General features: G+C 40.1%; 1 protein-coding gene across 2 annotated transcripts in view; it reads left to right on the top strand.

Moving 5' to 3' along the window:
* The window catches only part of TRPC3 (transient receptor potential cation channel subfamily C member 3), a 195,120-nt gene that overhangs the window by 73,302 nt on the left and 94,300 nt on the right, over positions 1-27,518 (top strand). For both annotated transcript variants that reach the window (XM_072119348.1, XM_072119350.1), the window contains exon 3: positions 27,116-27,295. In XM_072119348.1, coding sequence (XP_071975449.1) covers positions 27,116-27,295 — 180 coding nt within the window. The remainder of the gene's footprint in view (positions 1-27,115; positions 27,296-27,518) is intronic.

Here is a 27,518-nt window from a genome sequence, read left to right as displayed (position 1 = left end):
CCAGTCCCCTGTATATAGCCAGCCAGTCCCCTAGTATAAAGCCAGCCAGCCTCAGTATATACCCAGCCAATTTACATGCTATGGAGGAAATATTCAGCATAGAAAAATTGTTGCCATTAGCTTTGGAAAATCACATATACTATAATAGTACTGTAGAATGCAGTGGATTTTTGCCACAGAAAGCAATGCAGAAAATATATCAGCTAATATACAATATTGTGTATCTGGCATTATTGTAATAAATAAGCACAAACTACTGCAGCAATGATATATATCATTATGTTTGTGGCATTGGCAAAAATTGCTGGTTTTGGCTAGAAAATCATCAAAAATGACCATTACATTGAATATAGCTACTGTACCCTTTACACTGCATGGCTACTAATTTCAACTAGCAGATGGAAAAGTGAATAGACTGGCAGATTGTATTTAGCTGTAAGCAAGGGTTGGGCAAGAGGAACAGGTTAATGATGTTCACGACTGGAAAAAAATACAACACCAGATGTGTTGAATGTAGAGAAAAAGGAAGCTGGAAAAGAGGGCAAATGAATTGGCTGGGAGTCAGGATTGTGTTTGATTGCCACAGAGATCTAGCTAAGCTCCCAGTGTACAGTATGTACAGCAATATTGTAAATTCATGCTACACAAAAGTACACAGCGTGGAACTCCTGCAAGCTGGATCAAGGAAAACATGCATATCATTAAAACATCTGATTGCCTCTGCTAAGAGCTCCAGCAGACTAGCATTTCAATAGGTTAGCATAAATCAAGATAATTTTAGTTACAAAACCTCACCTGGAGTCGAATGCATAGCAGTTACATTATATAATGAAGCATTTCTTTCTACGTACAGTATCTAATCATAGCATCGGCTGTTACTTTTGGTTCCTTGAAAACCAATTTTTTTTTTTTTAAACCTGGAGAAATGTTGAAATATTTAAAGGGATTCAATAAAATTTACTAACCTACCTAAAGAGGACCTGTTACCTCACCTGACATGCTTTAAAAAATACATGTATCCTTCCATATAAGAAATACACGTATCCTCTTAAAATTGTTATTTTAACACTGTGTTTTGTTGTTTATTCATTATTCCTAAGGCTTCCTTCACATGGTCATATTCAATAATGGTGATTCTGTATTTCATGGAATAAACATTACTGCAGGAAATCGCCATTCTGAAAAAATGCTGCTGTTCAAGTGCAGATCTATCTTATTGATATCAGATATCATAGGTATCATAGAACACAGATATCAGAGATATCGCAGATATCATATATATTTTAGAAAGCAACTTTTCTCTTGTATATGTAAAACAAAATAAAGTGAGTTTATCTCTATGACTCTATGACCTTTTACTGTGAAGAGTTTACTTAGGTAGGTGGCACTTAATCCTTAAATAACCATATGTAGAATAAAAAGAAATTATTATTTTTAAAGAAGAAAAGCCAGAATTTTCTGGAACAGGTTAATGATGACAAGGCTGCTGGGTAACAGCATTACATGATACTGCATTGTAAAAAACAGGATAAGTACGCAGTAGATGGTATCGCTAAAGCTGGGCAGGAATTCTGGTATCAAGAACCCATCAAACTGGTATTGATGGCCTATCCTAAGGACAGGTCATCAATGTATTGGTTCTGGAAAACCATTTTAATTTGTATTTTGGTAATCTTTAAAATGCACTATTATCTCTATTTCTTTAGACTAAAGTATCTTAATATAATCATAATGAAGAATTTACTGTTCAGCAGCAGCTAATAATTGTTTAGTCTTATCTGATTGAATAGCAGATATTTTTGCGGAAACAATAAATTAATAAAGATATGATAAATGGATAAAAATTTGCTTCTTCATTTATGGGATTTTGTCATGAGGTGAAAGTCAACCTGTGAGCTCGCTTTTCCACCTAACATTGGCCCCAGCATGTTTAGCTTCAGGTAATGACCACACCTTAGCTTTGTATTGTCAAGAGCTGCAAAAGTTGACATGCTATGTATTTAAAACAGAAGCATAATACACTTCAGGGAGAATAAATTAAGATTGGCGCATTTATCACCACTCATTAGTTTCCCACCACTAGCGTACCGCAAACTGAATTTATTTAGAGGCTCCAGCTTCCGATTAATTCGGAGGGGTGCTCAGCCAACGGAATGAAATCCCCGTCTGGTCAGACCTGGCAGACATTTTAGATAAAGTATATAAAGTATAAAGTAGTATAAAGTATACTCGTATATACCTCGAGTATAAGCCAACTGGAGTATAAGCCAAGACCCCTAATTTCAGCACAAAAAAAAATGGAAAAACCTATTGACTCGAGTATAAGTCGAGGGCGGGAAATGCATTTGTCACAGCCCCAGTATATAGCCAGCCCGCTGTATTATATAGCCTGCCAGCCCCCTGTAGTATAAAGCCAGCAAGCCCCTCATAGTATATAGCCTGACAGCTTCCCATAGTATATAGCCTGACAGCCCCTCTAGTATATAACCAGCCAGCCCCCTGTAGTATATAGCCAACCAGCCCCCTGTAGAAGATAGCCAGCCCCATGTACAAGATAGCCTGCCAGCCCCCAGTAGAAGATAGTCTGCCCGTAAAAAAATAAACTTGGTACTCACCATTCCGACGGCCCGGGCAGCTCCTCTTCATCTTTATGTGCACTGCAGGACCATGGCATATCCGTGGCCACGCCACTTCTGTCTTCATGCCTGCTGCAGGTCCGCGACGGCTCTGCTGCTGACATCACAGAGTGCGCCGGCCAGGCCGTGCACACAAACCTTCACAAATTTGGCGACGGTTTGAAGAAAGAAGCGGCCACTGAGCTGACGCAGACCTGCCACGCACATGAAGATGAAGAGGGTCGTAAGAATGGTGAGTTGAGTACCAAGTTTATTTTCTTTTTATATACCTGAGTATAAGCCGAGTGGGGATTTTTACAGGACAAAAATTGTGCTGAAAAATTTGGCTTATACTCGAGTGTATACGGTAGTAAATACTACCCTCTCCTCAAATCTTTCCCCATGAATTGCTGAAAAAGCAACCCAACCATGAATTGCGACTTTTTCAAGCATTCTCCCCAAAAAAGGCATAATACATTTCCTACTTTATGCTTTATTTGCAGCATATGGATGACATTTGTGTGAATCCCAGCCACTATGCTGCTATGGGGAAATTAAAGGGGGCCCACAATTACAGGGGATATGAGACAGTAAGTGGGGGGAGATAGGGGAGATGAGAGGAGCCACAATGATAGGGGTCCACAACATGAGGGGGAGATGTGCGATCCATAATAAGAGGGGGTCATAAGAGAAGGCCACAATATGAGGAAGAGATGAGAGGAGCCTCAATATACAGAGGCAGATGAGAGGGGCCACATTAATAGGGGAAGATAAGGAGGGTCATAGTATGAGTGGACACAATATTTGAGAAATTATGTGAGTGGGCCACAATATGAGGTAAAGGTGACAGGGGGTCACAATGTGTTGAGGCCACCATATGAGGGGGAGCTGGGGCGGCACAGATTGCCTTTAATAAGAAGTTCTGCTTTATGGTGGACCTTAAGGCATCTTCACAAGATATGGCCATAGGCTGTGTTCACAACATGTTGTTGCATTGGGTATTAAGATGCATTACAAACAAAACAGGAAAACGCAACTTAAAAAAAATGTCTGTGTATTTTCCATCATTAATAATGGTGTGTTTTACTCCTCTTCATCTTGATCCCGGTGCTGGTTTAATCTTGACAAGCCTAGATCGCCTGAAAAAAAGACAGAGCATCGGACATTGCATCCTGCACTCCAGGCTGCTTTTTATAAGTCTGCTTCCAGGATATGTCTAGCTCACTGAATTTCAAAATTTTTAAAAAGCATTTAGAACCTGCTGACATTACTTTAAGTTAGTAACTAGCCCTCTGTAACACTACACGTGCTAACAGCTAGTAGTCACTCAGTGACACAGACAATAGTGGTATCTAGTACCTCACAGCTGACACAATACCACACAGAGGACACAATACCAGAGATGCACAATACCAATAGAATGCAACAGTCACTTACAGTATAAAGTCACCTTAATAACAGTGCCCCTAAATCATATAAATAAATTATAAATTATATAAATTATATAATCTCATGACACAAAGGACCACTCTGCCCTGCACCCCTCCCCCCACCACACACACAGCGTGGATATAGAATCCCCAATTCGACTCCTCTTCAGTTATTTTAAAATTTATAATAAAAGCCCCTCTCCCCCCAATTAAATTATATAGAGCTCCAATAGTTTTATTAAAATACGCCCCCTATATCCAGATTCTCCCACATGTTTAACTATATACAGATTGACCACCTTGATATAATGCTTTACCCTCCAGTTATATTATATACAACACACCTTGTTTATATAATATGTAGTTTAGATTAGTTATAGTAGTAGTTATGTAGTTGATGTAGTTATAGTCACCTCCAGGTTATATAATCTCCAGCTCACCTCTCATATTATATAATATACAGCCCCCATTATTATATAATATGCAACTCCTGTTATGTTATATACAGCACCCCTTATTATATAATATTCAGCTCCCATATTCTATAATATACAACCCCCTTACATAATATGGAGTCCCATTATTATTATTATTATTATATGATATACAGACCCCCTTTATATTATATACAATCCCCCTTGTTATATAATATGCAGCCCCCTTATTACTGTATATACTTGAGTATAAGCCAACCCGAGTATAAGCCGAGACCCCTAATTTTACCACCAAAAACTGGAAAAACCTATTGACTCGAGTATAAGCCGAGGGTGTAGTATACAGCCAGCCAGCCCCCTGTAGTATACAGCCAGCCTGCCCCCTGTAGTATACAGCCAGCCTGCCCCCTGTAGTATACAGCCAGCCTGCCCCCTGTAGCATACAGCCTGCCCCAAGTAGTATACAGCCTGCCCCCAAGTAGTATACAGCCTGCCCCCAAGTAGTATACAGCCTGCCCCCATGTAGTATACAGCCTGCCCCCATGTAGTATACAGCCTGCCCCAATAGTAGTATACAGCCTGCCCCAATAGTTAGTATACAACCTGCCCCAATAGTAGTATACAGCCTGCCCCCATGTAGTATACAGCCTGCCCCCAGTATGCCAAGTGAATAAAAGAACCAAACTTAATACTCACCCTCCGACGATACTCACCTCGATGCTCGGCACGGCTCCCGGTCCTCGGCGGTGGCTCCCGGTCCTGGCGGCGGCTTCCGAACCTCGGTGGCAGCTCCTCTCTTCTTTCTTCACTGGCAGCTCCCGGTCTCTTTGCTTACTTTGCTAGCCGGCAGTCGCGTCCATGCGATCTACCGGCGGGCGCACACTATGATGCGACAGTGTCACCGCTGATGACGTCATCACCGGCGACAGCGCCGCATCATAGTGTGCGCCCGTCGGCAGATCACATGGACGCGACTGCCGGCTAGCGAAGTAAGCAAAGAGACCGGGAGCCACCAGTGAAGAAAGAAGAGAGGAGCGGAGCCGCTGCTGAGAATCGGAAGCTGCCGCCGAGGATCCGGACACCGGAGGGTGAGTATTATTTTTTTTTTCTTAGTTGACTCGTGTATAAGCCGAGGTGAGGTTTTTCAGCACATTTTTTGTGTTGAAAATCTCGGCTTATACACGAGTATATACGGTATATAACGTGCAGCCCTTGTTTTAATTTATACAGCTCCCCTTATTATATAATATGTAGCTCGCTTGTATGATTTACAGCCCCCCTCTATTATATATAGCCCCTCTTTTCTTTTACATACAGCCCCTTATTTCTATTATATATACAGCCCCTCTTTTCTGTTTTATACAGCCCCCTTTTCTGTTATATACAGCTTTTCTTTTTTTTCTTTTTTTTTTTAACAGCAATGGATTTATTAATTAAAAAAGTAATACACATAGCACATAACACTTTTTTTATTTTTAATTTTCTAATACATTGATCTGCTATATCCATGTGTCATTCCAAATATGTTTGAGGTTTACTCGTATTATAGATTTATCATCTTTATTACGGTTAATCAATGTCTTCTATTACACTATAACAGAGGAACCTCACCTGAACCTTTACCCTCCCTATCCCCTCCCCTCGAGCCCGCTGGCTGGACACAAAAAAGAAAAAAAAATAACTTAATATCAACTATTCCACAGTTTTGTTCTTTTAGGTCTTAAGGCCTCGTTATTGACCCAACTACATTCAAAGTTTTTGATCTAAAGGAGAGATTGCACCAAAGATCTAATTTTGGGTACTCCTTAGATCCCCATTTCCGAACCATACAAACCAGAGCCACATTCATTAATTTAGCAATTAATTTCCCATTTTTCCGCTTCACCGTCTCTTGTTGCAAAAGACCGAAAATAGCAGTTCCTACAGTAGAAGAGTTAATGAAATGAGTTAATGAAATTCTTCCAAACATTTCATCCCAAAAGGTCCGTACCCCTGGACATAACCAAACCAGATGGAAAAGATCTGCATCTGCTGTATGACACTTCAAGCAGTTGGAGTTATCCCTAATCCTCATTTTATAAAGGTCTTTTGGTGTGTAATATACCTGGTATATCAAAAAGAGTGCATTATCCTATGGTTCCAGTTAATGGAGCCATTTTTAATATTTTTGTGTACCTCTCCCCACTCTTTATCATCAAAAACCCCAACCATACTTTCCCATTTATTCCATGACTTATGTTAAATAGTGTTTTGTAAAACTATCTCTTACATACTTATATATCTAAGAGACCACCTTATTTTGCTTTTCTACATTGCTGATCAAATCCAAGCATTCATGTGTGGCTAAGTGAAATTGAGTATAGAGTGAATTACATTTTATTGCATGTGATAGTTGAAAATAACGCATCCAATCCCCTACCAGTTTGTAATGAAGAAAAGGGCAACAGTTGGTCTCCTAGCATTACTTTATCCCTAATTTCTACCAAAAATTTATATCAGGTATTTTCATCAGTTCAACCAAATTGCTATTTTCCCATAGTGGGGTTTCATTCAGATATCCTTGAATCTGTAGTATCTTCTTGAAATTTTCCCTAGTGTATTCCTTAGGGCCCAATTCCCAGGTATCATCTTTCCCAACAGGAAGCCTTCCAGCAGCTCAAAAATTGTCTCCGCTTTCCCTCCTGCTAACTGGATCAGTTTTATACAAAAATCATTATCCCTCCAATTTACCAGTCGACCCATCTGAGCTGCCAAATAACAACCCTGTAAAAAAGGTAATACTAGCCCCCCCTCTCCATTAGGCTTGTACAAATATTTTAACTTAATTCATACTCTTTTGCTTCCCCAAATCAATTTGTTAAGTAGGGATTCTACTAATCTGAAGAAGGAAATGTCCATGCAGATGGGAGCTGCTGATAAAATATAAAGGATTTTGGGGAGGACAGCCATCTTTATTAGTCCTATCCTGTCAGCCCTGGAAAGGAATAGACCACTCCAGATTTGAATTTTGCGCTTGAAGTAAAATCCGAGTATGGTGAATGGTGCTGAATGGTGCTGTAAAAATAAATCAGGAGCCCACAGCTTATCAATGTCCAGGGCTATATACAGATTGAGTCATATTCAGATCAGCAATACACTAACTCGCTGACCTCTTGGGCTTTTAAGTCCAAATTATTTAGACTAACATTGTCCGATAATACATAACCAGATTAGTACCTAAATAATTCAGAAGCCCACAGCTTATCAATATCCAGGTCCACACACAAATTGAGTCGTATTCAGACCAGCAATACGCAACCTCGCCGACTTCTTGGGCTCTTGAACATTTAAGTCCAAAATATTTAAACAAACATTATCCACGGTTACCGCATCCAGCTTCTGCACACTTCCGTATCATTCATATGGTGCTACCATAGAGCAATCACCATCGCTGACTTGGAAAGCCAGTTTTACTGGTTGGTACTCCTGCTCTCCTCACGTCCTACCATGACGATACCCGGCCACGGACGGTACGATTCCGTCACCCCACAGCTTGGCATCCGCGATGCGTCTCCTGCGGTCGGCTCCGCTCCACTCCAGATACCCGCTGCCAGGAGAAATGAGGCCACCATCCAGGACCGACTCCCATCGGCATAAGGGGCTCTCCGCCACCACAACACTGGCACCGCACATCAGCTCTCTACAGGCCGGAGCGGGACATCCTCATGGAGAGACCCGTGCCTATGAGAAGGAGTAGTGGCAGCGGCATCACATACGTCACCAGCCCCATCTTTTCTAATATACAGGGAGTCCCCGGGTTACATACAAGATAGGGTCTGTAGCTTTGTTCTTAAGTTGAGTTTGTATGTAAGTCGGAACTGTATATTTTATCATTGTAATCCCAGCCAGAACTTTTTTGGTCTCTGTGACAATTGGATTTTAAAAATGTTGGGTGGTCATAAGAATCAATATTAACACTAAAGCTTCATTAAAGACACATTTGATAACTGTTACAGCTGATTATTGTAGCCTAGGACTAAAGCACAATAAATTACCAATATCCAGAGGTCCGTTTGTAACTAGGGGTCGTATGTAAGTCGAGTGTTCTTAAGTAGGGGACCACCTGTATATATCGACTCCAGTCACGCCGCTTGTGTCCTCTACATCTTCCCAACTCTTCTGCTGCTTTGTGCTCTGTGCAGGGACGCATGCAGTGTGACGTTATCCCACACTGCCTGGGTCCTTCAGAGCAACACAGCGGCACAGACAGAAGGATCTTAAAGATACAGGCGCAATTGATATTTCATGTGGGTGATCCAGGTGGCCATTGCCACCCGAATCGCCCACATTACGGCCCCAAATTTTACTGCCTCTCTCAAGGCTCGGGCATCTGCCACCTGAGGTGAAATTTTCATCTCGCCTCATCAGACATGCGCCCCTGCCCTAGAGATAGTGGCATTGGGGCTTTTGAATTTCATTCTTGATGTCTGCTGAGAGATAAAACACTGTCTGTCTTTTAAAACAAATAGATACCAAACCATATAGCTGTCGGCTGAATATCAGCTTGTATATGTATAAGGCTAAGAAGCTTAGAGCTCCCCTTCCCAAGAATTCTGCACATACTCTCCTTTTCTCCGTATCTTCCCTTTCTTATCATATGCAGAGCCTGAAGTCTCTGTACTGGTCTCTGCAGATTCTCTAGGTGCTCTTTAGACCCCAGGCTCCACATATACTAAAACAATCTGCTTCTCCATATGTCTAGTTTTGTTTATACTCAAGATATTGCACTGAAACAGTTTTTTTCTTCTTATTGTTCAATAAAATCTTTTCTTTTTATAATATTGTAATAATATATGTACCTCACAACAAGAGATGAACAGTCTTGGTAAGTAAAATAAGAGCTGAACTGATGCTTTGAGCATAAATATGAGCACTGGCATCTAAATGTGTTACTTTGGAATTCTCTGGTTGTATACAACATCTAGGGAATTGCAGACAGTGAGATGCTCTGAGTATCACAGGGAATGTTTGAGGAGTTCAGTATTTTTTATTTGCATCTGTTATTATAATTAGCCATTTCCCAGTTTATCAAGAATAAGTGGTAATTGCAGAATAAACTGTACATGAAATTAGTTATTCATCCGTCAGTTTTCATTTATAGAACAATTTTACTGAATTCATCAAATATATACAAAATGAAGTCTGAAGCTAAAATGGAATCTTTTACCACCTCTTCTATATTAATTCTTTGCATCCTTTAACATACTGTATGTCACAGCACTGATTTTTTCACATTTGTATTGTGCACTAACATCCACTGTTCCGAAGCAAAAAGTGCTGTGACTTTAAGTAAACGATTCTGTACAGTCAGATGAGCTGAAGAAGATTGTCATGGACCACCAACTTGACAATAGAGAGCCTACTTTTAAAATTAGTTCTTAAAAATAAGAGAACTGAGTACTTTGAAACTGTAGGACGCTCAAAAAAATACAACTGTGCTAGAATCAGTGGAAAGACACTAAGTAGTTAAAGGACATCTACCATTAAAATCAATCATTATTAACCAGAGGAACTGTGGTGAGGAGGAGAGTCCCAAGAATCCAGCCAGATGGAGACTTCATCAGTGGTGTCAAATAAACGGGCGGATCCTGAAAGATATAGCATGGACTGTTTCAAATTGACTTCATGTAGACGCTTTATAATGTGCAAATACTGGGCTTGCTTATTCTCAATGTTGCTGGATCATGAGCTCCACAGTTGCCACCTTTCGGAGGCCCTTATCCCTTGAGACCCACACAATGGCATCAAGGTCCCTGTAGTCCAGGACCTTGCGATACTGGCATAGGACAGCACCCGTTGAGGTGGTTTAGGAAGAATACAGTGAGCCCACTCCACAGTGAAAGAGGAGGAGAAGCCATACATATAAATTAGCAGATGTTCCAGGAAGACAGCAGGATCTCACCCCAGAATGATTACATTGGCGGAGTTGGTTTTCCTGTTCTTCAATGTTATCTTGATTTAGCCTTACAAGGCGACCTGTCGCTTCCTGCAAGGTGTTACTCATAAAAATTTGATTATCTTCCATGTGAAGCTCCACTTAAGTGGAGGATGTACCAGCTCACGGGCACTGCAGTTCATATGCGTCAATGTATGCAAGCATGTTCCTGGGCTGGTGGGAACATCACAGTGTCTACAGTGAAGATTGTTCAGGAGATGAGTGGGTTGGTCGAAATTTCTCTTTGATGGGTTCATCCAAATGATGGGTTCAGGGAAGTTGCCCTTTCCACAATTGTCAGAACAGTTTAAAGGCCCATGGGGCGTTCAGACCTAGTTATTCACTCTACAGTAAAAGGAGCAATGGAAAAACCACGGACCCTTCCTCTCACTGCAGTTACAGGGGCTCTTGGTGTTCTGACCCAGTTATTCTCTCTGATTTAAAATAAGTATTGGAAAAACCACAAACCCTTCCACTCCCTGCTGTTAATGGTGGTCTCGGTGTTCATACCCAGTTATTTATATAGATGATTTAAGTGGAAATAGAAAAAACAGACACCCTTCATCACACTGTGTTTAAAATTCTGGTAAAGCGCATTGTCAAAATTTCAAGTTCGTGTTCACTAATACGGAAAATCAAAATTTCAAGTTCAATTTCCGGGAATACGGAATGTCAGCATATCAAGTTAAAGTTCCAGGAATGCAGAATTGAAGTTGACATTACTGGAATGCAGAGTTCAAAAAGTTCCTGAAATACATAATTTAAAAAATTCAAGTTGAAGTTATAGGAACTTCCTACTGAAGGACAGCCACCATCAGATCTTTAAAGCTATCCATCTGAATTGGACTAAATGGGAGCATTTGGAAATGCTCATATTCAGGACCATAGCTCTACAATAGGACAAACTTCCCAAGCTGAACAGATGGTGTGGAAATGCTTGGTGATGGTGACAGTGGTGATGCTACTGTTAAGATCACATCCTCCTTTGCTGGAAACCAGGTGGCCTTGTGACTTGTGAGGCTGTGGTACACAATGGGCCAACTACAGCAGTTGCTTCAGGCTTTTTTGATGTCTCAGGCATGACGGCTCATGTTTACTCTGCAGGAGCTGGTGCCTGGTCATACATTAGGTGCTCAGATGGTAAAGCTGGGCACACTTTATGAACTGGTGGCACAGCATTTAAATGACACATTTTTCTGAAAAAAAATCCACACTGCGCACAGACAGCTACCTGGGACTTCTTGACCACCACCTCTTCATCCAAAGTATTACTGCCTTCTTCCCATTTTGGGTCTAGGTCCTCGTCATCACCCCTCAGTTCTCGTACCACTGAGCATAAACCACTGCCCTCCTTCTCTATATGAAACACGCAATGAGATCCTCAGAGGAGTTACTCTTAGTCATCTTAGCAGGGACTTAGCAAGGGACTATCCAGATGCCATTCTCCACTCAGCCTATCAAAGATCTTGAACAGAACTAAGCTTCTAAAACCAAAACCCAAAACCCCACTCATTAGACTTATAGGGACTTTTTATGGGGAAAGTAGTGCTAAGTATTCTATTTAAGCACTGGGATATTCTCAAAATGGACTCTGACTTATGACCAGTTATTATTAACCATCCCAACATTACATATTGTAGGGGGTCACAATATTCTAGACCTAGGACTCAAGCTACTACAGTTTAAACCCATGGTTACAAGGTAGGCAGTAGCACTTTGAGTTTGAGCACTCCAGCTCATTATGCTATACTGCCCATCAATGTCTAATTAATTTGACATGGGATACCACTGCACATTCACATGAAAGACATGGGGCAGTGTCCAACCTTTACTTTTTGAGCACTTGTTTTATAGAGAGCACTGATTACTCTATCCATATGGAACTTTCTGTGCTCTACTTACGTATTCTGTTGTCTTTCTATGGTAGGTAGTGTGTGGCATCTCTTTGAATCCCTCAAAGAGGTTTTTTGAGGTGAGACATGTCATATCAAGATATGTTTATTCAATAAATACTTACTGGGACTATTTTCTGCTCTGGGACTGTGTTGATATGTCAATAATAGAGCCCCTTGACAGAGTTTTAGATTCCAGTTGAGGTGGCAGCTGTTTAGGGTCGTGGCATCGAAATTAGCTTACTTAGGGTAAAACAGGCCTTCTTTGTCATAGGGCATAATAGGGACAGTGACTCTAGTCCCCTTTTGATCTTACCTGACAAAGAGACCAGAACCCAACAGTAACTCTATTTTTCTTTCCTGGCCTATCTATCTTCTTATGTCTTTACTCTTGGTCACTTGGATAAATATTATATTGTCTGAAGAAGGACCCAAGTATGGGGTAAGAAAAGGATGACCATTTAATGACACAAGCTCAAGATCAACTATTATTGTTGGAAGTTTGTTGGTGAGTTTTCCCATCTGGGATGTATTCCTTCTTGCACCCTTTGTTGTATTTGTAACTATCACAGTATAAACTCTTTGAAGAGGAAATCACGCAATGCACGCCAGCACATTTGACCTTATATTTTAGACTGATTAGTCTTTTATAGATTCTGTGTTCTATTAATACTTCATTGTGTGCTCTTATGTATTACCATTTTTAAGTAAATGTTAAATGGAACCTGTCACCACATTTTTCACAAATACAGTTAGTGGCAGGTTAGCTAATAATTGTTTCCCTCAGATCCTCATAAAATCAACTTTATAATTTTACCTTGTATCCAGGGATATCTATAGTGAGTTGAGTGGGGCTTGGCCTCCTCAGGCTAAATCCAGCAACTCATCCCCATGCTTTCACAGCATATAGCAGTAAAATCATGTGGCCAGGGTGACATAATCTCAAGTCATTTAGCTTCCCAACTTTAGCAAACTGTAACCCAGGCGTATAAATGATCACATGAAATTCAAGCATGCCTCCATTGACTACTACTCCTCTCCATAGCTCTATGCAGGCATGCTGTGATTTCATGTGATCAGCTATGTTGTTGTGCAGTTTGCTGAATTTTCCCTCTGACAGTTACACATAGTGACCTCTGATGAATCACTGTCTGGTTATCCTGTCTCCCGGCAGATCGCTAGTGTGTGACTGGACGATGTTAGCTATTAGAGCTGACAGTCTAAATATATAATACACAGTTGACTAAGTACTATAACGAAAAAAAAAAAAAAAAGAGGCAAAACAAGAGGACGGCGCCTCGTGTATTATCGTAGGATAAATGGGAAAAAGTAAATTAAATTGAAATCAAAATATCCAAGGGATATGTATAGAGAGGGAGGGTATGGACAGTACCCCCCCTGAGAATCGCGCTCACCTTAAATAGCTTAAATCGAGCGTAGAGATACTCCAAAAGCTGCCCAACAGCTTGCCGGTATTCGCTTTATGCAAAGGCTGAACCGGTGTCACAAGCATAAAATGGGGTTAGAAAACCAAGAAAAAGGCTGGCACTGCACTATTATGGAGAGAGTCTTCTGGTAAGTTCAAATTGTTTATTCCAAAAACTGTAAACGCGTTTTGGGCGGAACACCCTTCTTCAAGCACAAATGGAAATAGCTAATCGTTGTGCGCTGGATCCATTCAGTGCTGGAGCACCTAGGTTGACTAAGGGCAGGAATGATTTAGCTATAAATATACATGCTTATTATCATGTGTCTTAGACAAGTGTAAAATAAATCATCTCAATTTAAAAGGTTTTTTTGTGGGATAAGCAGGGCACTTCTTTCCCGTATAATTAACCGCTGGATCCAAATATGCATATATTTTGTATAGAAATATAGAATCTTGGAAGATATTTATTATTATTTTTTAAATTTAATGAATGTGCATGAAATATTTTAATGAATTCCTGAATTGGATGGATGAATAGATTTTAAAAAATAAAATAAAATAGACTTATTGTCAGTGCATGTTTATTCCTTATTTTATTTCGCTTTATTATTTTTAGTCTTGGTATCAGTCCGAACAGTAGCACAACTAGCCACATAGTTTTTGTCATAAAATGTTTTAAAACACATCCCCTACATATATAAAAAAATAAGTTAATGCTTATTAAACAGGTGTTATATGCGTCTTTCTATGCCAGTTACTATTCTACTAATGAATCTTCATTTATATTTCAGTTTTTTCCCTGAAAAGATATATACTATAAATAGATACAGTTGGTAGCAACTCCTAGTCTCCAGTGTCATGCCATTTATTATTAACATCAAGCTAAATGTTCTTGGTCTTGTAAGTATTTAGATGTGGGTTGGTGCTAGGAATTGCTAGAGGCAATAAACAACAAGTGCGCCGTCAAGGTAAAGCAAATAGTAGCAAGACTACTTATCCTAAAAGAAACAAAGTATGCTTGGAATACGAGCTTCTCAAACTACATACGGTAACTCAAATTATAGCTACTATGCCAGGTATCGAAATCCTCAAAAACATGGGGTAAGCAGGATAAGTTCACATTTTTACTCTTCTGCCAATCTTCTGTCATTCTCATCTATCTGTCTATTATTATTATTATTATTATTATTATGTGCTATAAGAGCAGAACAGTGAAAAAATCACCGTAAATCCCCCTGTGGGTGCCTTAATGGACATTATTTTTCTGGATAAGTATCTTTTCCTTCACAATTTTAGCAGAATATGCACTGAACTATCCTACTAAGAGAGCATATTTCCTGAATATGAATGTATATATGCACCCACAGGTGAAGTGCAACATGGCTATCCCAATAAAGACACATCTGCTGCTTGGTTGTCACAGACACTGATTTCAATGATGAGAATAGTGTACAATAAATTCATGATCAGTCAGTAGTGGATAGTTGATATATATAGTTGCTATATATATGGCGGGGCTCAACTCACATGGTAGCCCTCAGAGAAGCACCAGGAAGCAGTATTTCAGATAAACAAACAGCCATCTTTATTTCTGACATGAACAAAATAGGAACAAAGGCTTGCTGCAGTCGGCAAAACAAAACCTATAGGACCACTTTTATCAAAAGAAGTGCCGACTGCACTCGGTGCCGTCTGCATGTTGTAGAATGCACCAGATTAATGAAAGGTGGTGCATAGTCTTTATTAGTATGGTGTACCCTGCTCTGAAAGTGTGGACCAACTTTTTTGTGGTAACCTTTAACTAAGAACTTATGACAGAATTCTGTCGAGTCACAGTATTAAATGTGATGAGTTGTTCAACCCAGTAGCGGAACACCCTTTTAGGTGCAGAATTTTGTGGCACGTCGGTTATAGTGCAGCTGCGACACAGTACTGACATGTGCAAGCAGGTTGCATATTCTTTTCAGTGCAAAGTCAAAGAAAAATCTGGTGCAAACACTTTAATAAATGTGGGCGTTAGTGCTTAGAATAAATCACGGTTCATATCATCAAGCACAGTACATATTAAAACACACAGTGCCATACTTAGGTGAACCTTTTCAGTCCTCAGACCTCCCAATATAGCAAGGCCAAGCTCTGTATCTGACATTCTCAGTATTCCACCAACCAACACACACAGGTAGGGAACCTCACCGACCCTCATCTGACACTGCAGGATTTACATAGGGCTTGTAAGCCCTGGCCTGAAATGTGGTAGCAGCCATCCCACCCGGTACATTGACTGCTCCAGAAAAACCTGTTCCGGATCAGCTGCTTTAAACTAACAAATTTGTGTCAGTAGCCTAATGCCGATGACACCAGCAACAATGATCTACCATCCACAATGACACCTTGTGCCTACCTACTATATATATATATATATATATATATATATATATATATATACATGCAGTTAAACATTCTTGTTGCTATAGTCTTAGCTACATTTGATCTGTCCAGACATACATAGACAGTTGAAATCACAGAGCCCACATCTGTACATTCCATGGGATTATGCATTACTGACATATGTTTACAACTATAATATGCTTACATTTATCATTTCTGGGGTTCCTACATTAAACACCAAGCAGAATATACTGTATGCTTTTAGTTTTGCTTTAATTCAGTGTCAGCTTTGGTCTAGGTATTTAGATGTGAATGATTAGTTAAAATCTAGTTTTCCCTTTGAAGTTGCTACAGTACAGTGACACGTGTGAAATTTTTTAATTGACTACAACACAGTCTTGTCTCTCTCTGGCTCTAAATCAAAAGGGCACTAGAAATATTTTGCTCAATTTCTTAATTAAAGGAGTAGGTGAAAATTAAATTTTGATGCACTTTCTTGATATCTTTCAAGTGGCCAATCATTGCTGCATCTACCATGAGGCCAGTTGAGTCTTTGACCTTAAACGGCAATGTGCAGTTAAGCAGAGGTTGTTGCATATGGTGAAATCAGCCCCTACTCCTCCTTTACATCAGGAAGCCGGCCTGGAGCATTCACATAGAAAGAGCACCTCTTCATACTGCTTTGGAACATGAAATACATACACGCATCTTCAGAGCTCACTGCAACAAGATCTGGCTGCAAACCCGAGAGCACAGGCAAGGTCAGACAGGTGCTGGTAGTGGGAGATTCGATTATTAGGGGAACACACAGGGCAATCTGTCACAAAGACCGTGCATACCGAACAGTGTGTTGTTTGCCGGGTGCTCGGGTTCGGCATGTTGCGGATCGGGTTGACGGATTACTGGGAGGGGCTGGTGAGGAACCAGGGGTCATGGTCCACATTGGCACTAATGACAAAGTAAGAGGTTGGTGGAAGGTCCTTAAAAATGATTTCAGGGATTTAGGCCATAAGCTCAGGGCAAGGACCTCAAAGGTAGTTTTCTCCGAAATACTACGTGTACCACGTGCCACACCAGAAAGGCAGCGGGAGATCAGGGAGGTAAATAAGTGGCTCAAAAGTTGGTGTAGGAAGGAGGGTTTTGGGTTCATGGAGAACTGGGCTGACTTTTCTGTCAGCTACAGGCTCTACAGTAGGGATGGGCTGCACCTCAATGGGGAGGGTGCAGCTGTTTTGGGGGAAAAAATGGCTAGAAGGTTGGAGGAGTGTTTAAACTAGAGACCTGGGGGGAGGGCAAGTACACTTGTGCAGGGCAAATAGACAGTGTAGATAGAGAGCTGGGAAGAGTCATAGTCCATGGGGGAATAAGGGGGGCTGGAATGAGATTGGGGAATAAGGACAAAAGGAATATGGACAGGGAAAACCATATAAAGTGCATGTACACAAATGCCAGAAGCCTCACAAACAAAATGGAGGAACTGGAACTCTTGATGCTGGAAAGGAAATATGATATATTGGGAATCAGCGAGACATTGCTGGACAGTAGCTATGACTGGGCTGTTACTATAGATGGTTATAGTCTTTTTAGAAAGGATCGTATAAATAAAAAAGGGGGAGGGGTTTGTTTATATGTGAATTCTTGCCTCAAGCCTATCTTGCGAGATGACATCAGTAACGCAAATGCACATGTGGAGTCCCTATGGGTGGAGATAAGGGAAGGGAAAAAGAATAATAAAATATTACTAGGGGTTTGTTATAAGGCTCCAAATATAATGGAGGCAGCAGAGGAAATGCTGATAAGTGAAATGGATGCGGCTTCAAAGCATGGTGAAGTACTTATCATGGGGGACTTCAATTACCCAGATATTGACTGGGTGGCAGAAACCTGCAGGTCCTTCAACAACAGCAGGTTCTTGTCAACAACAAAAGACAATTACCTGTCGCAAGGGCACTGCTGGACCTTATCCTTACCAACAGACCTGATAGGGTATCAAAACTACAGGTTGGGGGGAACCTGGGTAATAGTGATCACAATATCATTGATTTTGTATCTTAAATGACTGTAGTCATACACTCACGGTTAGACGGTTCTCACCGTGAGTGTATGACTACAGTCATTTAAGATGACCTGTCATTTATACTGGTCCGATCCGATTTTTAGCCTTACAATGCAGATATAGGGCCCTATATCTTGCCAGCCACTTAAAATACCTCTCGGATACCTACCTCTCATACGGCATCCGAACTTTGAACCCTTCAAAGAGATATCACCTTTTCCTCTCCATTTTTTAACTTAAAATACATTTTTGACATATTTCTAAAGCGCTATATTTTTTATTTTTTTATTTTTTCAAGCTAGTTGTTTTTTTTTGTTACAAAGACCAACTTTTAACACAGACGTCTGTAGGTCTGATTTTTATATCTGTATGTTTTTGGATGTACAAATAAATATTAATTTTTTTAAGAAATCCGGAACCTTCCTTATTAGTGCCCACCTACACTTATACTTTATGCAATAGCTTTGACCTTTTCCCATTGGGTGTTTTAGGGATAAGGTGGTAGCACATAAGGACGGCTAGATAAATTTGATAAGTGCCACTAAATCTCTCATTTTAAGTTTCAATATTTGCAGATGACACTAAGCTGTGTAAAGTAATAAATACTGAGGTCGATAGTTTAGCATTACAGAGGGATTTGTGGAAGCTTGAGGAGTGGGCAGAGAAATGGTTAATGAGGTTTAATGTAGATAAATGTAAAGTTATGCACTTGGGCCATGGAAACTAAAAAGTATAATTATGTTCTAAACGGTCAATTACTTAGTAAATGTCAGAATCAGGGGATCCTCTGGACCACCGCGGGAGATGGAACTAGCCGACACCTGGGACCTGAGCCCAAGCGGCACCTGGTTTTCACCAGAGCCCGCCGCAAAGCGGGTTGGACTTGCTGCGGCAGGATACCACCAGGTCGTTCCACAGATGCGACCAGCCCGCTGTGGCAGCCGAGGTCGAGGTACCTTGCTAGCTTTTGCGATTATTTTCCCCAATCCGCCACCTTCACGCCAGTGGGGCGTGAAGGGGCGTGAAGGGGGGGCGCGGCCGGACGGGAGTGGGCCGGCGTGGGGCGTTACTGAGCACTCGCTGCTGCCGGCGACTTTTCATACGTGAAGCCTCAGAAGCACGAGCCAGCGTATGATAAATATCCCCCATAGTTTTGCCCTTATACAAATCCCTGATCAGACCACACATGGAATATTGTGTACAGTTTTGGGCACCAGTGTATAAAAAGGATATAGTAGAGCTGGAACGGGTGCAGAGGAGAGCAACCAGGATTATTAGGGGAATACACTGACAGATTAAAAAATTTGGGATTATTCAGTTTAGAAAAAAGACGACTGAGGGGAGACCTCATTACAATGTACAAATACCTGAACGGACAGTACAAGGATCTCTCCAAAGATATTTTTATACCTAGGCCTGTCACCAGGACAAGGGGGCATCCTCTGCGCCTAGAGGAAAGGCGATTTTACCATCAACATAGACAAAGGTTCTTTACTGTAAGAGCAGTGAGACTGTGGAACCCTCTGCCGCAGGAGGTTGTTATGGCGGACTCTATGTACATGTTCAAGAGAGGCCTGGATGCCTTTCTGGAGAGAAAAAGTATCACGGGTTATGGGGATAAAACATTTATTTAATTCTTAAAGGTTGGACTTGATGGACTTGCGTCTTTTTCCAGCCTTATATACTATGATACTATGATACGCATGCACAAAGAATAAAGCACTACTACACGGGGCCATGTTCTAAGCTTGGTCCAATTCACAAGATTCTACTGTTCATAAAACCGTTATCACCTGCTACTTTGGTAATTCATTTCCCTTTTTCCTTGTGTTAAATGTTTTTTTTTTTCAGATCTCTTTTTGCAACATTTGTAACAAATGTCTCAAAAATGTTGCAAAATTGTCTCAAGTCAATTCTTTCCATTATTTTTACAGCTAACCTTAATTATAAAAAATGTTGCAAATGTAACATAATTTAAAAAGATATTTGTCATTTGCATCATTTAGTCATTTAGAAGATCTGGAATAGAACGTAAATGTGTCTTACTGATGATAAACAAATGTCCGTCGGACACATTTCAAAAAGTCCCAAAAAATGTGCACAAATTGCAATGCATCAAAAAAAGTCTCAAAAAAGGAAAAAGATAAATGGCCCCCTATGTGTTTGTATTTTATGTGTAAAGTATATATATATATATAAATATCTATAACTTATACCGGAAAAATTAACAAACTGACATGCTGTATTCTGATGAAGGTGGAAAAGGCCTAAAACATCGGAATTCATATTTTTGATATATAATAAACAAGAAATATCTACATAATTAGACTTAGATTAGATTAGCTAAAACACAGAAAAAGAGAATGAGTTATATATTTTTTAGAAAAAGAAAATCATAAGAATGATACCACTGAAAAAAGTTAAAAAAATAACTTTTTTGTTTGTAGGAAAGGAAATATGTTACAAATGATTAAAGGGGTATTCCAGAAATTCATATACAAGTGAGTACTTAAAATATAAGCTAATATGAAATTAGTTGTTATTTAAAATTTTGCTCCCCTTAGCAGAAAATGCTGCTGACATAGACTGTAATGAAGAATTAAAATGCTACTGACCCTTTAATCAGTCCGTTAATTTCCTCAGCGCGGAGGAGAAACAGGACAGAAGATCGACGCTGGTCACATGTCCTCATCACATGTCCTGTACCTGCCTGGGCAGGTCATGTGATCACAACTAGGTTTGGTTGTAGTTGGTTGGTTGTACTGCATCCAGTATGGACAGTGTTGTGGTGATGTGTAGTGATAGCAGTTACACATCGTTACTATAGTAACAGAGCAAGAAAGTCTGTTACATCATCACTGGAAGCAGAGCATAAGTGGTAGGAGGAGTTACTGAAAACTAAAGGATCATAGGACTTGTATTTTCCAGTGGGAGCCATCTTGGTGATAACTCCACCTACTTTAGAGAGAGGCCATAAAATGTTGTGAATCATAAAATCAAACTATTTAAGCTCCATTTTGTGACTGATGATATTGAGGTCTGTTATATTCATTTATCTAAAGCATCATGGGTTTTTGTATCAGACCTTCATATTCCCGGAATACCCCTTTAATCCTTTACATAAATGGTATTATTCTAGGTATTTGTAATATATACAAAATCTTTAAAATGTCAAAATGATATATGAAAAACAAGTATATTTAGGTTGCCTCAATATAGATGTATAGATAGTTGATATTCATCAAATAGATGAGTAGATAGGTTGTTACAAGTCGAGTGCTAGTCAAGTTCAAATATATGTGAAAATGTCTTGTCTACAGAAAAACCTTCTCTGTCCTGTATTACCCACTGCTACAGAAAAGAAGAATTGTTATGACTACCCATACCACTCAAGTAAAAATTGGGAAAGTGTTAAAAATACTACATTTAAAAAAGCATTGAATGCCAATGAAATGTTGGATATCTTTCAGAAGACTTGGGATAAGGCTCCACACTAGAGGCATACGTTTACTGCTAAGGAAGATGCTTTTTTGTATGTGTCATTTGCTGTTGATCTAAAAAGGTCTCTTAGGATTTATGATAGCTCATTCCTTCACCGAAGTCCAGCATAATGGCAAGCAGTCTATTGATGACATGACAGCTCTCAGAAGAGCTGGGCTTGTAAAACAAAAAAGAATCAGTGTCTGGATAAGACTGAGTTGTTTAAACACGACTCCCAAATAACACTGCCTGTAATATGTCATGGCTATCCTAGCTCACATTGAAATATGACACCTAGGAACATTAACTGATTGTAGGGAATCTTGGTAATAGGTGTTTTACTTATATAAAGTGGGTTAAAACTTACTAACAGTAATTCCTTGCTTGTTAGCCCCCCTCAATACCCTATTTATTATTTTTATTAGATTTCACTTTCATGACACCTTCTACTAGACCTATTGCTGGGTCTATGTATATATATATATATATATATATATATATATATATATATATATATATTTTTTTTTTTTTTTTTTTTTTTTATTGGGACACATTTAAGACAGGGTTTGTACTGTATTAGAGATACTTCAGATTTTGTGAAGACTAAAAGAAGTTGAGAAGATTACCTGGGTTGCTACCTAATTTAATGTGATATATGTTTATCAACAATTAACATGGGTTAATGGCAGTTACTAAAAAAAATAACAAATCAGGATTTTCTGAGCATAGTAAAAATTTTATCCTTTCTGTACTTGGACTAATTCTCTGGAAGTCAAACTTCTTATTCGGGGACAATTTATTTACAATGTCCTGGGACTGTCATGGGTGCAAATATAGCGCTCACATATGCCAATTTATATGACAACAATAATGGAGTCTAAGTTTACAAGAGTTTTAGTTTACACAGTGAACTTAAGTAGTTTTATTACTTTATACTATTGATCCAGATGTTAAGTTCATAATGGTTAGTTCTAAGATTCAAATTGAATTTGGTGATGTTGTGGTGGTATTAGAAGACATGTATCATATTAAACATTTGTACACTTAAACAACATATAGGAATTATTCACTCGTCAATTTATTCATGTGAAAACATTGGGGCTCATTTACTAAGGGTCCAAGTTGCCATTTTCGTCGGGTTTCCCGAATTTTTCCGATTTGCACTGAATTGCCCCATGATTTTGGCGCACGCATTTAGATTGTGGCGAATCGGTGCCGGTTTTCACGCGACAGAAATAGGGGGCGTGGCCGCCAGAAAACCTGACGGATTCGGAAAAAACGCAGAATTTTTAAAAAATTTGTGTCGCAAGAATAGCACTCACATACACCGAGACGGAGAAGATGAACTCCGGCAGACCTCAGCGCAGCAGCGACACCTAGTGTACATCGGGCGCATGACCTTAGTGAATGCCGGCAGAACCCGAATCAGCGTCGGACAAGGCGCCGCGGGATCGCTACTGGACGGGTAATTAAATCTGCCCCATTGTGAGCAATAAGGAGAGATTGTATGTTCAGTTTAAACAAATGACATAGACATTTAGGGATTCCTTGACCATACCAAAGCAAGTGTGCATAATAATACTATTGGATACTGTGGGGACATGACAAGACTATCCAGAATAAGTAAAAAGAAAACCTTAAATCATAAGCAGAAGAGACCCTTAATCTAACCCAGGATACATATTTTTTAACTTAAAGGGGTTGGCCACTTTACCTTATGTTTTTGTAATGTGTGTGTAAGTGTGGGGTGTAGGATATTAAGTAATTTACCAATATACATCTATTAAAAGTTTTGCTCTGCCTTCTTGATATGTAAAGTGAAACCTCCTGTCTTTTATCTCATCAGCCAGACATTCCAGTCCATAAAATGGCTTCAGATGGAGGGTCATGTGATCTCAATCTGTCCATGAACAATCACCAGTTAGAGGTCACATGACCCTCCACCTGCTGTCATTTTATGGACAGGAATGTCTGGCTGATGAGGTAAAAGACAGGAGGCTTCACTTTACATATCAAGAAAGCGGTGCAGAACTTTTAATAGAAGTATATTGTTAGATTGCCTAATATCCTGCCTCCCACACTTACACCACATTACAAAAAAAACATGAGGTAAAGTGGACAAGCCCTTTACTTGTATTTGGATATCTGAATAATAATTGTAAATTCCAAGTGAATGGTTATGAATGCAGACTACTTTATTAATAGACACTTCAGGGCAAATGTACCTTTGTATTGGCCTCTGTGCTCATGCTTTTTTTCATTTTCTGCTGGTCAGAGGTATCTAAGGAAGTTTTGCTTTTTAATTCATCCGAGTTAAGGTCTTTAGTTATTTTGCGACTTTTTGAACAAAACTTGGAAAAGTTGAAAAGTTGCAGACAGCGTTCCCATGCCTGACAACAGCACTTATGAATTTGCAACTGCACAACTTTTGTTGTGAAAAAGTCACAACTTTAACATCTGGAATCAGGAGACCACTCAGAGAATACTGCAGAAACCTAGACAATGGCGAACTTGGAAGAGAGTGTCACGAGCTCCCCTGCGCTCCCTCCCCTGTGTGGCCCTGCTCTGCGGCACATTCAAGTACCCGTCCTCGCTCCTACTTACGGGTCCTCGAGTGCATGTGCGCTTCCCTGCATCCTAAGGGTGTACGTCGCCTTCTCCAGATTTAAAGGACCAGCGCGCCGTTAATTGGTGCTGGCCTTACCCAGAATTCTCTTTAACCCTGCCTCTCCCCACACACCCTGACACTTTGCCACCTCACCATCCCTACGATTGTCCTGTGGATCTGCTGCCAGCTACGTCTCCTCCTCAGTACCAGATACCACATCAAAGAGAACCTGCAGAGGGGGTCCATACTTAAGTCCTCTTCTCCAGCTGGTGCATGCTTTTTCTTTGCAACCAAAAAGGACGACATTCTGGTATTCTCTCCAGACCTTTAGTCCCACCAGTTCCATGTACGGCAAGTCCTCAGTTGTATCACCTTTACGCCACACTTGAAAAGTGTCAATTCCACTACCGGAGTCTTCCATTTCTCGGCTATATCATCTCCGACAGAGGTCTTATTATTGTATTAGATTCCGTATTAAAAGCAGCAGAGAGTGGTCCCTCCCTACACATTTGAGGCATCCTCATGGGTTTACAGGGCTAGACTGATTGCTGTGTTGTCATCCCAAGTTTATATACACTTTGTTAGGGTCACCTAAGCCATCTGTTAACGTTGCAGAGGCCTCTATTAACATCACAGAGGCCCTATCCCTGTCTCTATCCCTGTTGGACTAACCTGATTGACATAGCCTTCATCCAATTATTGCAGGGCTATGAAAAAAGTGACAAACGGGAAAGCCAGCTCACCAATTCGCCCTTCCTTGCAGTCCTCCAGGTGCACGGGTATACGTGTAAGCCCACACGAACATAGGAAATTCAAATAGCACAGGATTCCAGCACTGGGGATCATGACTAAGTCCTAACCGGACGAAACGCGTAGATCTTTTCGTGTCTATATGCTGCATCTGCTGTGACTTTTATTGATGGAATAAAGAATTTGAAATACTACAAGCGTCCTCTGTGAAAGTGCTGGAATCCTGTGCTATTTGAATTTCCTATGAAAAAAGTGAGAACTGCCCCTGTGAAGACATCAATACAAAGATAAATGTGGTTGTCCAGTGTTGTCAGCAAAATTTTTTCAGTTAACATCTTTGTCACTTATTCTGTCATTACTGTCTTGTGGAGCAGCTCACAAGGATTCCATCCCTACCTTTTATCTAGTTACCATAATTCATACACTAAAATCATATTTTCTCCCTTATGTATATGAGCCTGGGCACATGGAGAAAGAAAGTGATGTCACCCCTGTTACCCATTCCATCTCCTCCACCTACTCATGTATATGTGTAATGTATAGTATAAGCATTGCAAGTTCTTGTGCTTTATCTGCTGACAGCCTATACACATGTGTGAGACACAGACATCAGCTACACAAGTACCTGACATGTTCTCCTATACACATGTCAGAGACAAAGACATCAACTACACAAGTGCCTGAAATGTTCTCCTATACACATGTGGGAGACACAGACATCAGCTACACAAGTACCTGACATGTCCTCCTATACACATGTGAGAGACAAAGACATCAGCTACACAAGTGCCTGACATGTTCTCCTATACACATGTGTGAGACACAGACATAAGCTACACAAATATCTGACATGTGCTGCTATACACATGTGAGAGACAAAGACATCAGCTACACAAGTACCTGACATGTTCTCCGATACACATGTGTGAGACACAGACATCAGTTACACAAGTACCTGACATGTTCGGCTATACACATGTGAGTGACACAGACATAGGCTACACAAGTTCCTGACATGCTCTGTTCTCCTATACACTACACATGTGAGAGACACAGACATTAGCTACACTAGTATCTGACATGTTCTCCTATACACATTACTGCTTCCTGGAGCAGTTGTATATCTCATATATATATATATATATATATATATATATATATATATACAGGCTGCAGGAGGCACAGCCAGCAGCACCAGGAAGCATCACATCATTATACAGGCATCAGACATGAGTAGAGGGGTATCTCATACACACAGGTTGTAGGGGTGGGAGAACCATAAAGCACCTAGAGGAGCCAGCACCAGGAGTGTCACATCATTATACAGGCTGTCAGTCATGTGTATAGGAGTACCTCAGAAGGATTCTTTTACAAAACTGCCTCTGGGCAGTCAAAATTAACCCATATCCGGACAGGTGAAAAAAACTCACATGCCACATCAGTTTGAAATAAAGCGCAATTACTTGTAATATTCCTAATAAAAGTGATGTTTTATTTTTTCACCTGTCCGGATATGGGTTAATTTTGACTGCCCAGAGGCAGTTTTGTAAAAGAATCCTTCTGAGTTTAATCCCTGCCGTGACAGAAGGTCCATTTGCTTTGTAAAGAATAGGAGTACCTCATACACACACAGGCTGCAAAGGGCTTGGCAGCCAGCACCAGGAGTGTCCTATCATTATACAGGTTGTAACTCAAGCACTGGAGGTGTGGCTGTGCATCCCACTCATGAATAAGCTGGACTGCTGAATATCATAATGATTCATTGGACCTCTCTCTGGTCCTTTGCATACAGCTTTAGTAACTGATTGTTTAAGTTTACATGCATGTATAGGGACAATGAAGGGGTAGGGCAATGCACAATGCTTTCTAATGCCACTTTATGAAAATATATTTAGTTTTGGGGGTTAAATGCCTGACAGGTTCTTTTTAAATGTGTGGCTCTTTTTTGAAGTTTACAGACAATCATCTAAAAACAATTCTCAATGAGTAAATTGTTTATTATGATTTTTTTTCTGTGGAAACAATGTTATCTTTCTCATATGTCTGTATGATCTTTTAGAATGACTATCGGAAATTGTCTATGCAATGCAAAGACTTTGTGGTTGGAGTCCTTGATTTGTGCCGGGATTCTGAAGAGGTTGAAGCAATCTTAAATGGAGATGTGGATGCGGAACCTGTGGATTCTCACAGACCTTCCCTGAGCCGAGTTAAATTAGCTATTAAGTATGAAGTTAAGAAGGTAGGTACTAAAATCTATTTAGCATTATCAATCACACATGATAAACTATCATATAATGTCTCCAAGTCAAGTTCAAATAAACCACTTACAAATGCAAGTGGTTAATTTGAACTTGACTTGGAGACATTATTGATATATTTCATTAAAGGAAACTTGATTATTTATGTACCTTGCTTGAACACTGATCAGGTGGAGACACTAAAGACCCCCATTTTCATGGTCA

This window comes from Engystomops pustulosus, chromosome 1 (assembly GCF_040894005.1).
Source record: "Engystomops pustulosus chromosome 1, aEngPut4.maternal, whole genome shotgun sequence".
Classification (NCBI taxonomy): Eukaryota; Metazoa; Chordata; class Amphibia; order Anura; family Leptodactylidae; genus Engystomops; species Engystomops pustulosus.
The sequence above is the reverse complement of the archived record's forward strand: the minus strand, read 5'-3'. Positions and strand labels throughout refer to the sequence as shown.